We start from the raw sequence: 13,858 nt of genomic DNA on the forward strand, positions 1-13,858 counted from the left end.
CTTTGCAAAAGCAAATTAATGTTGATACTTTTCTTTTCATTCAGGGACCGGCCAGTTCAGTTAATTTGTTGCAGAACTAAGTTTCATTCTGTGAAGTTTCACCAACAAAACTCCTCTGATGATGTTTAATATTTAGGACGAACTGTTAGCTGACACTAGCACCCTCACTGTATCGTTAATCCAGCCTGTCCCTGCAGCACAGGGCTTCATTACACAGCCCCAAAGCTCATTCAGTCCCTCTCTCATACTGCATCTTTCATTGATCCCTCTTGCCCTCTCTTGCTATCACAAATCTGTTCCTCACCTACGCAGCACCTCTTAATTTACTCCCAAACTGCAGCTATTTCTCTCTCTTATTAAAGCAGCTCTTCCTCCATATCTCTCTTATCCCCATCTTTCTTAAACCGCAGCTGCCTGGCTCTCTAGAGACGGCGGCGGTGAAAGACCGACCTTATCTTCTCCCTGAGTCTCCCTGCAGGTCTAATTATACAGCTGGGGTGACTTGGCTTAGCCCGAGCTGCAAGATTTAACAAGGTCTCCCTGAGTCTGCTGCACATAATGGACATGATAGTTGGAGCGGAGATCATTCATATTCTATAACATGAAGAACTTTAAAGAAGGGGTGTACTCTAGGCCCAATCAAATGTATTTCAAATGTTCAAAGAGTTTATGTTAGCAGATCTTTACATGTTGTGTATCCTGTCAGGAAACTAATCTCCTGTTTTCTTGTTCAGGTCAAACTTGTGAACATCAGGAACGATGACATCACCGATGGGAACCCCAAACTGACGTTAGGTCTTATCTGGACCATCATCCTCCACTTCCAGGTCTGTGCCTTCATCACATGCTGTTCTCTTCCTGTCTCTGCTTCCTGTGTTTTGGACTCATCAGTGATTATTTCAATCAAACCAGCTTCTTGATTTCTTCATTTGAAACGTGTGGTTGGCTAAAAAGTTCTTATCTGCAGCTGTTAATGAAATAAGACCTCTAATTGATTATGTAATAATAGAGTTGCAGCCCACATCATTACCGCTGTGATTCAATCTGGATTTAAATGGATTGAGATGAAAGCGAATTGCTCCAAATGTGGACTTGAGTTCAGTGATGTCCAGCTGCTGGGATTTGAGTTCTGATCACTGCCAGGAGGGGCTTAGCTCGGGGTGTGCTGGCAAACCACTGTCAACTTATGCAACACAGGAGGACACTGTGTGTGCTCAGACTTTCTCTGAGTGTTCAGTCTGCAAGTCTGAATCTAGACATGCAGGTACAGTACTTCCCAAGAGATCACTGGATGTGCAATGTGATGCTGTGCTCTGAGACATTAGGACATGAAATCTGAGGATGCTGGATCAGTGTGTGTGATAAGACCCCCTTCAGTGGGCTTTGCAGGAGGCTGTCCTCTAAAACATCACATGAGGACACAGTCTGGCTGTGTCGGGCGGCCCTGGGGCGTAGACAGAGCACAGGGTGTTCAGTCTGAAAGCTTGTATAAAAACCCTGATCCTGGATTTGTTTACAGTTTGTCTCAGTTTATTTCAGACCTGTATAACACGTTTTGAGAGAAGCTGTCACCTGTTGGCTTTTGTGAACCTTGTGAGTGTGCAGAATAAATATATATATAAAAAACTCCTGTGAACTCTGAAAGCTTGCAGGAGTTAGTGTTTCAGAAATGCCAAATGAAGAGGATCCAGTAGACTAGCGTTGGTGTGTTTGATTATTTGACAAGACGTATACTGTACTGTACTGTCCACTGTGACTTGGACCAAACTCTGGCTGTGTACAGGAGCTGTTATCAGGTCAGCAGTATTTTGTAGCAAGTCTGTGTGCATTGCAGCTTAAAAAAAATTCTGATGGATTCTGCTCCAAGTTCTAAATTAAGAACTGTGTAAATACGTCATCTGAAGGTCAGCGTGTGTTTCGTCTAGACAGTTGATCTAATAGTTGTTGAACGCTGACTCTGATTCCTAAAACAGAAGAAACATTCCCACTAAATGTTCATGCATCATTGTTGCCTGCAGACAGGGTTGTAAATCATAAATAATAATAATAATAATAATTGATCAGATTTGTATAGCGCTTTTCATGGTACTCAAAGTCGCTTTACAGAAAAAAATAAGAATAATAAAGCAAATAAATAAAAAGGGACAGAACAAAGACAGAGGTGGGGTGGGAGTAGAGGTTATGTTTTATATGCTTCATTGAACAGGTAGGTCTTGAGGTGGTTATTAAATGATTGAAATGAGTCAGAGATGCAGATGTGTGGAGGGAGAGAGTTCCAGAGAGTTTGGGCAGCAATGGCAAAGGCTCTGTCCCCCAGGGTGCAGTGCTTGGACTTGGTGATATGGGGCAGGAGATTGGCATCTGGTGATCTGAGGCGGTGAGAAGGGGAGTGTCGTTTGAGGAGGTCGGTCGGGTATGAGGGAGCGAGGTTATTGAGGGCTTTGTAGGTGATGAGCAGGATCTTGAAGTGGATTCAGTGCTGTATGGGGAGCCAGTGGAGGTGCTGAAGGATGGGGGTGATCTGAGCGGTAGTTGGTGCAGCTGAGTTCTGGACATATTGGAGTTTTTGGAGGTCAGTGGAGGGAAGACCGTAAAGGATGCTGTTGCAGTCGTCCAGTCTGGACTCACATAACACCACCGAGTCTCAGCCATGCATGATGGCTACATTACAAACAAAAGAAAACATGCACCAAACATTCCCTACTTCTCATTTCCTTTAGACGATTTTAGGCTGAGCAGTGTTGGTTTCATTCAAGGGGAATACATTGACAAGGTGTAGTTGCTCCATTTGGCCACTAGACTGTGCTGCTAGGTGACCCACAAGCAAGGTGACTCCAGCAGGTTACCATGGAAACACTAGTGCATGACATGAGCATGAGTCAGCAGAACACAAAGTTACAGACGGTAAGAGAGAGGAGTGAGGCAGAAGGGAGAGTGCAGGATTTACCCACACATGATGGACGGGACGGGAGGCTGAGACAGGCGGAGGGGAGGTAATGAAGCCGGCATGAGAAAATAAAGTGAAAAAAAGAGGAATAACCTGAAAACAGTTTGAGAGCATGTCAAGTTCAGTGAGTTCAGGAGACGAAGAAAGTTCGAAATTAGAGCTGCAGTGAGAACCTTCAGTCACACCGAGCTCAGTGTCCCTGCAGTGTGTTGTGGTTAGATGATTAAATGCACAGCAGGGAACCAGCAACTTGTGCCACATACGTTCTATATTTGCAGTGGCCCTAATAATGTCCTCCTTTCCCCTTTATGATCTACTGTAGAAATTAGATTATGTTATGTGAGGAGTTTGAGCTTTAGAAAGAAAGAGAAGGTCCAACTCAGGAGCGGAGTCAGGATTTTTAGACCGGAGAGGCCTGACTGAGGCACTGAGGGGGCATTAAGTCTAATCTACTATAACTATTAAGTGTCAAAAAGATGTCATATCCCTGTGTCTATTTTTACCTTGAGAGATTACATAACAGAGCAGCAGTTTATTCATCCTCTAATCTTATTCCTCAACAACTCAGACGACGATGTTTGCCAGAATTCATAATCTAAAATGCGATTAAAAAACAGTGCTGCAAAGAAAAACAAAGTGAGCTTCAAGCAGCCTGATGCAACACAGCCAAAATAACTGTCATGAATATAAGTCCCGCCTCTGAAAAGTCAAATAGCCAATGATAGTTAAGGATTTCTGGGGTGACACCTGGGATAGCTAATCAAATTTCAGGCTACCCCTCTGGATCCACTCCTGGTCCACCTCAAAGCTACACAAAGTCCTCCTAAATCACTGTTACGTTCAGCTGAAGGTCTCCAGTTTACAGGGTCACTTTTTAAACCGTAACACCGGGAGAGTGACATTCACGGTGAGCTGAGAGAAGACTACTGTTACAAGCTGCTAAATCAAGTGAATAACAGCTTCTTCTTTTGAAAAGTACACACACATACAAAAAAGATAGAACAAATCAAAACAAATTAAAGAGAGAGAAATCAAGTGAATCGAAGGTGTGTATGTGTGAAGTTATTGTGGACACTGGGCGGAATAAACACACTGCAAGTAATCTACCAATCAGACACGTTCAGCATTGCAGGCCCTGCCCCCCGAAAGTCCTGGGACCTTTGAAAAGTACGAAACGCACATAGTTCTAGGGTTAAAAAAACTCCTAAAGATCCTCCTGTTGATGTTTTTAACTTTCTTTTAAGATCTCAATGATTAAAATCAGTGAGAATAAATGATTTGACTCGGTGTTGGATGAAATACACGTAAAGCAGCAGTTATATGAGGTGGAAAAGGCAGAAAGTTCATCCTAAAGCCACTTCAGTTTTAAACCTGCCTCCCTCAAAGTCAACATATTAACCGTTACCAAGATAAGTGACCTAATTCAAGAGAGAGATCTATAATTTCCTCATTATTCCCACCGGCTGCTTCAGTCTGATGATCATGATGATGAAGAAGAAGTCATTTCTGGAAACAGGCCTGCAGGTCCGTGTGACCAGGACGCGTATGTGCAAACCAGTGACTCAGCACAAAAGCTAATTATAGGAGCTACCTCAGTGAGCTATCACCCTTCGTTTGGGTTAAGACTGTTTGTCATCGTTTCATTCACACATCCTGTTACAGATGAGGTGATGTCTCTGTCTTACACTCTGTCAGCTGCCTCAGACGAACACGCAGCTTTAAATCGAGTTGTTTGTCTTTTGTAGATATCTAAAAGACAGCTTCTGCTATCGTGAAACTCTCGCTCATCATTTAAAGAGAAAGCATCAATCAGCTCTGCAAGATTGTATCAAAATTTAAAGGTCACATTTTTTACATCTTAAACAAAATCATGACCATGAATCTTGTAACTCTAAATACTTGTGGAACCCCTCCTCACTTGAGCTTGGGTGTAGCTACTCAGCCAAGCCACTAGGTGACACCAGTTAGCTCATTATTGCAGTATTGACCCGGCTTATAAGTAGTCCTTTACTAAACACCGCTGTAGACCCTCCTCCTTCTGCCCTGTCTGCTTGTGATTGGTTAATCTACCTGCACTCTATGTCTCTGCTAATTCATTGAGAGTTCATTTCTGAGCTGGTGCAGAATTACTTCCTTGCCTTGGAGCATCTCTGACCTGTGCCAAGGCAGAATCACTTCATTGGTGTTGTTCAGTGGAAGATTTGTGGGTCCATATCCCCTTGATAGATCACCTCAGTTAAAGCTGATGTCACTGTAGACGAGTGGAGATCTGAAGAGCCATCTGAAGTAGGAGAAGCTCAGAAGCAGCTGTTTGTTGCTTAACCTGAAGAAGCTACAGTGTACAGTACCAAATACCTAAGATGAGTACTTAAAAAACACACAAAACGCAAGGCAGATACTGATATAGAAGATCTTTGAGTACTTGACGATTGTTAGCCTGTTTTCAACATGGTGCAAGAAGTTAGTCATTTATAGCCAGACAACAACAACCAAATTTAGTGAACTAGTTAAAGATCAGGAGTGTGTTTTCCTCCGTCTTCAAACAGCTATTGTCATGTTAGTTGGATGCAACAATCCTCTGAGGACCATGGTGTAATATCTTGTTGGCTGTTTCTTTACCAAAGCAGTGCAGCTCTAAAAATTCCTGCAAAGCCAGAATGATCTAAATACAACACCGTAGTGAAATGCTTTGGTCACAGTAATAATTGTTCCCAGCGGTTGCTGTCATGTGGCCTAACATAGATTATTTGGATTTGCTTTCAGATCAGCTTTGTGATGTAAAAACGTTAAAGAGGACTCAGCATTTCAAAGCTCCCCTGCCTGCAGATGGAGCCTGTGTTATGATAATTTAACTCTTAAGATCAGTCACTACGCTTCAGCGCACATTATTGACAAAAACCTGATAAATCTATGATCATAGGAGCTTCTGGAAGTCCTACATGCTGCGGTGGTGTCTTGTTAGAAGCTGACGAAAGGTTCAAATGAAGGTCTGATGCGGCCACAGTGAAGGGATGGATTCCCCTGGGAGTTGATTAGTGCTCTTCTCCTATTGGTCCATGCTTTCTCCATGTGTGTTGTTCTCTTGTGCTTTCACTCCTTTCTGCTAATGAGAGAAGATGAATTACTATTGCTTCCTGTTAGTTGCAAACAAAACATTCACCATATATCAGACGATCACTGCATATGCAAAGTATCAGGAGTTCATTCATTTGCATTGGTTGTGCCAGTGGGTGACAAATCCCCTCTCCTGCAGTGTTGCTACCATGATGTACTGTGCAGGATCACATGCATGCATGAGCTGTTTTATTCAGCTTATGAGCAGTGATGGTGGTTGGAACCTATAGAGGCTTTCAGACCGCACAAGGCAGCGGGCTTTAAGTATGTTCAATTGTGTAGGAGGGGCGTGAAATAGGTGTGCTGTGTTAGAGTGGCCACTCATAACAGACTGCTTTACTATTACTTTTTTATACCCTATGCAGATATACTACAACACCAGTGCTGCAACTGACCTTTATACTGTGATGATTTAATTTGTGGAGTGATTGTCCAACCATGCAATCTATGCATTGCAGAGAATATCAATTAATCAGACTTTATTTATAAAGCGCTATTGTACTGTACATAAAAACAACTTAAAATAGAATAAATAAAAAAAAGAAATATATATATAAACATAAAAATAAAAAGACCCCACCGTCCTAATCCCAATCACAGCCCCAACTCCAAACCCACCTCACAACCCTAAGGTTAAGAACACAATATATGCAACAATAATAATAAAAACAATGAAAATAAAATGAATAAATAAATGAAAAATAAAAAAGAAGTTGCTGAACAAACTGAGGAAACGCTCTCATGATATCTTTTTTTTTTTTTTTTTAATTAAAGTGATGCTTAACAATACAAGACAGGTGAGAGACATGACAATACCATACACAATATACAAAAATGTGAAAGACAAGACAACAAGTGAACATTACAGAAATGAGTGCGCATATGTGCGTGTCCGTGCGTGTGTGTGCGTGTCCGTGCGTGTGTTCATTTGTGTGAGTCTGTATGTATGCGTTTGTGGGCATTTGTCTCCCCGTATGTACAACTGCATCAAAATAGGACAGTAGTTTGGGACAAGCTAAATAAACCAATAAGAAAAAAAAAAAAGATCTTCTAATGAAATAGTAAATATACATAGCCATGATAATACTAAAGGTAATAATATCCGTATAACTAATCATAATTCTTAGTATTATTTACACATTGACCTTAACCTTATGATATCTTCAAGAGGAAACAATGGAGGTAAAATAAGATGTTAAAACTCAACACATGTAAATAAACTCACCAAAATAAAATACATTTCTAAGATAATAAAACACTAAAATATTAAACCATTAAAACAAAATAAGATGCTATACTTCAAAAAATAATTTAAAAAAATAAAATGTAATTAAATATATAAAAAGTGACTATAATTTGAAGTAGATAATAATTAAATAAATGAATAAATAAGTAAATAAGGTGAAATAAAACAGTTATAAGAATAAAAGTCATTTGAAAGCAAGACTAAAAAGGTCAGTCTTGAGTTTGCTTTCAAAAATGTTAATTCTCCTTGCAGCCCTCAGTTCTTCAGGTAGGGTGTTTCATAGGTGTGGGCCGTGAGAATAAAAATCTGCCTCACCTTGGGTCTTTGTTCTAGCCTTTGGTACCATTAAAAGCCCACTACCCGAAGACCTGAGGGCTCTCACTGGCTCATATGATAAAAGCAAATCGGATAAATAAGAAGGAGCAAGACCATTAAGAGATTTCAAAACCAATAAAATAATCTTAAAATCTATTCTAAAAGATAGAGTAGTAACATCATAATCATCACATCAACTTTTATGTAGTTTGGTCTGATTGCTGGCCTAAAACGGCTAGATGCAGCTTTCAGGGCTCTCAAAGAGGAATATCTGCAGACATGATTCTGATTATTTTGAGGCAGTGTGACATTTCTGCTCCACACAAGGCATCTAAAAAAAATATGATCCATCCATGTATTCAAATTTCTGCACCAAAAAATCATTCACAGATTTCAAAAATCAGATTAAAGGGTCTATTTTTGTCTGATCCAGTGGATTAAGTGTCCATAAAGCCAGGTTACCTCATCACTGTGATGCAGAATCCTGCACATTTCATGCTGCCTATGAACATTCCTGCACTTTGATTATAAAGCGACCTCTAAGGACCTGTTGTCCTTTATTAAAGTTTATTATTAACTTCTTAACAGTATTGAAAATAAGCTAATTTTATTGACTCTTTCTACAAACCTAATCACTTCGATGTGTGTGAGTTGTATCCACAAGTGTGTCCCCTACTTCTCCCCGCTGTCTCAGCTCTTGATCCTTTCCCAGCCTCCATCATCCCCTCCTCTTTTTCATCTGTTCTTTTCAACTTTCTCCTAATTCCCTCAAATCTCTTCCCTCACTCCCTCCCTCTCCCTGCGCCCGTCCTTTTCACCCCAGAGCCATTCATAACCTGTGGCTTGATGGACAGCTAGAAGATTGAAGGGAAGCTGATGGAAAGAGAGTTAGAGGGAGAGAAATTGAGGTGCTTACCCGTCTCTCATTATTGCTGCCGGGACTCAACGGTCAGATTTAGATTTGATTTCTCTCCCGATTGCTGTTTTTACTCCGTCCCTGTTGCGGTCTGTCATCCAGGGAGAGTTTTGGGTCAAGTGTGTGTGCCTGTGTGTGTGTTTGTGGCATAGAAAAGTGCTCACTAACAGCCAAAAGAGAGCTAGAGATGGCAGATGAGAGCTAGAGCTAGAGAGAGAGAGAGAGAGAGAGAGAGAGAGAGAGAGAGAGAGAGAGAGGCAGGGGGAACGAGGAAGCGGATAGGAGGAGGAGAGCCAAGGAGGGAGGGGTGGATTGTGAGAGTGAGAGATCGAGCAGAAGAGAGTGTGAAGCTGCAGCAGCCGGGAGATAAAAGCTTTCCTCTCCCTCTACCGGCGTCTGCGAGCGAGGGATAAAGCAGGAGAGCGAAGGGAGCCGTGGGAGAGAGACAGATTCAGGCTGCCTGCTGTCACGGGAGCTCCTGGCTTCCCTCGATCAGCAGGCCTCAAACCACAAATGCTCAGCTGGACAAGACACACTCGTGGACACGTATGCAGAAGGGCTCACACAGCTGACCGGGGGGACCGCCCAACATCGCAGGCACAAACACACACTCACACTCTCCCATGGACTGCCACACACTTGCTGTTTCTCTAGCCTCCACCGTATCAATCGGATCAATCCAGCCATGCTTGTCTGACGGAGCCTCGGTTTGCTTTTAGCTGGAGACGCCCTGCGTTCCTGCTTTTGCTCCCTGCTTGTCTGGATTTTTTAAGAGGACATGGAGTGCAGACCCTCTTGTCCTCACCTTTGCTGGCGTGCTGCATGGAGTTCAGGATTGCCCTTCACTGGACACTGAATCCCTTTGGCTCTGTTCCAAATATTCATCTGTACTTTAAGTAGGTCTTCTACTAGAACTGGATCTTCACAAGACATCAGAGAATCTGCAGAGGACCTGTCCCCATCCTCCCATCCTTCTCTTCTGCCTCAGTGTCCAGCTCTGGCTCCTACCCCAGATGTCTCCCCCTAATTAGATCCATTAGACGTGAGGAGTGATTAAGAGACAAGAAGGTACGAGTGAGGAAAGACAGAACAAGAGCGTTTATCATTATTTTTATTTTAAGCAGTTTAAGACATGGTCTGAATCCCCCTCCAGCACCCTCTCCTGCAAACTGTGGATTTTGTCAGGCTGTTGCATCGTCGCACTGCACCACCTGATGAAGGGGACGCTTGCTTGAGTAACTGGCAGACTGACAGCAGGACACCGGAGGTTTGTTATTGGACAGTACTGGAATACAGTTCCCAGCTTACTTTGGTCCTCAGGGAGTTTGACATCAAGGTAAGGGGGATCTTTTAGACTGGTGTCCAGAGGAGAGGCATGTGATGCTGAAGCTGTCTGGGGAGCTTAAGGTTGAGTCTATCTTGTCTTCAGATGCCTCTGGATTTAAACCTTTACCCCTCCAAAGGACACTGGAGCATTTCTTTTGGAGTTCTGGACTATGAGGAGATATTTCCAAAGTGAAAGCAAAGACCGCCTTGTCAATGGAAAAATATAACGCCAGCAATTCTGGATTACATATTGACAACACCAGTCCCTTCAGTGGAGGAACACACACAAGCTGGAAGGATTGACACGTCACATGACACACCAGCTCGATGAGCAGGATAAATCGTGGGATGATAAAGGGAGAAGCATTGGGATGGGAAGCCGATGCTCTGATTGAGTATTTAACAAGCTGTCAGAGTATTGGCTGAGTCTCCCAGCAGTCTGTGGCAGCATTGGCTGACTGCACACTATCCCTCATCCACAACCAATCTGGAGAGCGTGCTGCCTTGGCGGAATGAGACACCACCCTCAACGCTACTACAGGGGATATCAATAACATCACTGTTAATACTACTTCACTACAAGCACTGTGACAGATAGGGTTCCCGCTGATATCTGTTGTGTTACAGATTGTAGTTTCCCTTCTTGTGCTGCAATAACATTACCATAGTAGGAGGTGGACATCATTAATTCATGGCCTGAGATAGATGCTAAATCCGAGTGTTGGTAGAGCTCTTGGATTACACCATCATCTTGAACCAACAACAAGTCTTGTCAACAATTTGTTTGTGGTTTGCTGAGGATGAAATGAGGAATGTGAACGGGACTGCAGCAGATGATTGGTGTTGTTTTTTCTCACTTCCCTGAACAGGAGTCACCTCTCATACTTCAATGACTTATGACATTGAAGCAAGAACTGCGACTGAATCCATCACTCCAAGAAAACCTGCACTACATACACCATTGGACTTTCACACTTCATCATGTCACACACATGTGGTGTTTGTGAAGCAGCTGGAGCCTCACTAATGGGCTGAATAGCACTGGAATGCACTGTATTTTTCTCTCTCCCACACTCATCGCCCTTCCTGACACATGCCGTACACCAGGTAGCAGCCCACCTGCCAAAAGCCTGGTGATAAATTCGAAGTCTGACCCACACCAAATATATTTTCATCCCCTGTGTGGCGTTGCTGACATATCTGTGTTCTTACGTCCTTGACTGCGACCACGAGTCTTCTGGGATTAGAAAAAACAGACCATGTTATGCAGCTGGCTGCCTGATTATATATACATAGACTATTGAACAGCGGGGCCCTTAAAGACGGAGCAGGACTGGCTGCTGCACGAATCCAAGTCAGGTGAGGTGAAGGAAAAAGGAAGGACATAGGGGGGGCTGTAATATGTCAGTCTGCAGCCGCCTGCCTGTGACTGAACCACTAACTGCCTGAGGAAAAGACTGACTTTCCCTCTCTCCTTTAGTGACAGCTTAAACCATCCATCCTTCCATTCCCCATCTTCTATTTAAGATTGTGCCAAGGAATACTGAGCTAAACCTGCTCTTCCTCACTTATCATCACTCAGAGGTGTCGGATTAATGAGGAAGGTGTCGGTCACTTACCCACCGGTCTTCAACCTATCTTTTTTTTTTCGAGGTTGGGGTTTTGCTCTCAAATAACTGGAATAATATCCAAGCTTGTGTCCACATTTTTGCCTCTCTGGTGGATTAATGTCTGTAATTTTTATTTTTTATTTTTAACTCGCTGTTCTTTGACAACATCACAGAAATGGGGAACTCTATGGGATGTGTCAGACCTCCTCAGGAGGGACAAATCAGTGGCGTCCCACCACTTTCACCAAAGAAGCGTCTACGTTTCAGACGTAAGCACAAGGGCAAGAAAAACAAGAAAGAAGAGTCAGGTCAGGAGGACTTTGAGCTGCAAAGAGCTCATGAGCTGGATGAAAGAGATGACGATGATGATGCAGACAATGAGGAGAAGGCTTCAGTTGTGGAGACAGTGGACTCAGACTTCAGCAACAGAACCAGGACTCTTATATCAGTGCCTGATACCCAGTTCACCCATTCCAAAAGTAATCTGCACAGCACTTCCCTGTCCCCTGGCTCTGTTAGTGCCAATGTAGGGAGCCTTCTAGGCAACAGACTACTTGAAGTGTCCCCCAAGCCAAGTCCAGCATGGAGAGGAGTTTTTTGTCTTCCAGGAGAGGAAGACACGGTCAGCGCTATTGTAGATGTCTCCAGCATCCCAAGCCAAACCACAACCACCACCCCAGTCAACACAGGCCCAGCTATGGGAAGTACCACTCCAGGTGGAGGACGGGTGTTTCGAGTTCGGGAGAAAGTCCAAGGAGTGCTTGAGAAACCTTGGATACTTCGACAAAAGAAGGAGAAGAAAGAGAAGAGTAGGTTAGAGAGGGAGGATAAGGAGAGTGCTGGGGTTAAAGGAGGACCAGAAGGGACAGTAGAAGTGGTGCGGACTCCTTCAGGGAGGGAGCACAAAGGTGTGGTCCATATCCGTGAGGTTGATGGTAAACTATGCGTAGTGAGAACAGTGTACCCCAGTGACTTTGGCTCTCCGGTGTGGAGGGGGGAAAGTGACAGTGGGGTGGATGTACACAAAGAGCTCCCCGCCTTGTCTCCAGTCACGGGAAATATCATCAGAGTCCAACTTTTGGAGGAGGAGTGTAGATCCAAATTGTCTAAAGGGGATCTCCCAGTGTCCTCTGACCAAATGAGGATTCAAAAGACGATGAGTGCGAAAGGATTTACCTTAAGTACTCCAGGTCACGGACAGGAGCAGTCCTCTCTGTTGGAGTCAGGCTATGCCAGCGACCTGCCGCTGACATCACCTGAAACAGCTGGCACCACTCCCAGTCAGACGGACTGGGGAGGGCTGACCAGTAGCTCTTCAGAGAGACTGGACTCCATGATGGAGAGTCCTATTTCTCTGCAGCCACAGGGGGCTGTGAAATACCTGCCACAGGTTTGCACCTCTTTACTGTACTCCTTCCATCCATGTAGCAAATGTTGGTAGCAAATAACATCCATCCTTCCAATCTTCATCCGCTCTTTAAGTTTGTGCCAAGGAAGATTGAGTTAAACCTTCTCTTCCTAAGCTGTCATTACTCACTGGTGTCAGATTAATGAGGAGGTAGGCCCAGTTCGCCCAGTTGTAGAAATGGGCCATAGCTTGTTGAAGACTTTAGTGAGTAGAGGAATGTTTCTGTTTGTTAATCTAGTCATGGGAATGAGTTTCAGTTCACCTTATTGTTCCTAAACTACAGCTACAGCTTCTTGATGTGCAACCTGTTAACCCAAAGAGGACTGAGTCTGTTCCTCTATAGATGATCACTGGTTCAGTCCTTGACCCCCTTCAGTCCACATGTGAACGTATCCTTGGGCAGGATACCAAACCCCAATTATCTTGTGGTTGCATTGCGTTGCATCAGTCTTTGTTCATGTATGAAGGCAGGTGAATCAGCACCTTGATTGGTCTGGAAACTAGAAAGGAGCTACGTATGTAGGTGCAGTCTCTTGATCATTTAAGTCCACGACCTCATTTCTCAAAGAAGTGGTGCATTGAGCTCCATCGACGTTTCCACAAAGGTGTGAGTTTCAGCATTTGACGGCTACCTTTGTTGCCATACGTGCACCCTGTTTACGGTCATGACGGGTTGTTTGTGTTTGCATGTGTGTGTATGTTATCAGCCTTTGAAAGGCACACTGCCTCCTCTCATTCTTTCCACTTCTGTCCCCAGAGCCTAATCATCGCAGCACAGGCTGTCTCTCCATCCTTCTTCCCCAGCATCCTTCCTCCCTCCCTCCCTCCCTCCCTCCCTCCCTCCCTTGCTTTCTCATGCTTCGTTTTCTTCCATTGCTTGTTATCTTCCCAACACACCCCACACTCACACACTACTGACGTCTGTCAGACAGTGTGAGAAGCAGACTGGACTTGCCTTTGTGTCTGAGATAGAGGG

The 13,858-nt window shown here is 43.8% G+C and overlaps 1 protein-coding gene across 1 annotated transcript in view; it reads left to right on the forward strand.

The window, feature by feature from the left end:
- The window catches only part of macf1a (microtubule actin crosslinking factor 1a), a 257,947-nt gene that overhangs the window by 112,358 nt on the left and 131,731 nt on the right, over positions 1-13,858 (forward strand). Inside the window, exon 5 of the mRNA XM_034704646.1 lies at positions 735-827. Within this exon, the coding sequence (XP_034560537.1) occupies positions 735-827 (93 nt within the window). The remainder of the gene's footprint in view (positions 1-734; positions 828-13,858) is intronic.

The sequence above is a fragment of the Notolabrus celidotus genome, chromosome 16 (assembly GCF_009762535.1).
Source record: "Notolabrus celidotus isolate fNotCel1 chromosome 16, fNotCel1.pri, whole genome shotgun sequence".
In the NCBI taxonomy this organism is placed as follows: Eukaryota; Metazoa; Chordata; class Actinopteri; order Labriformes; family Labridae; genus Notolabrus; species Notolabrus celidotus.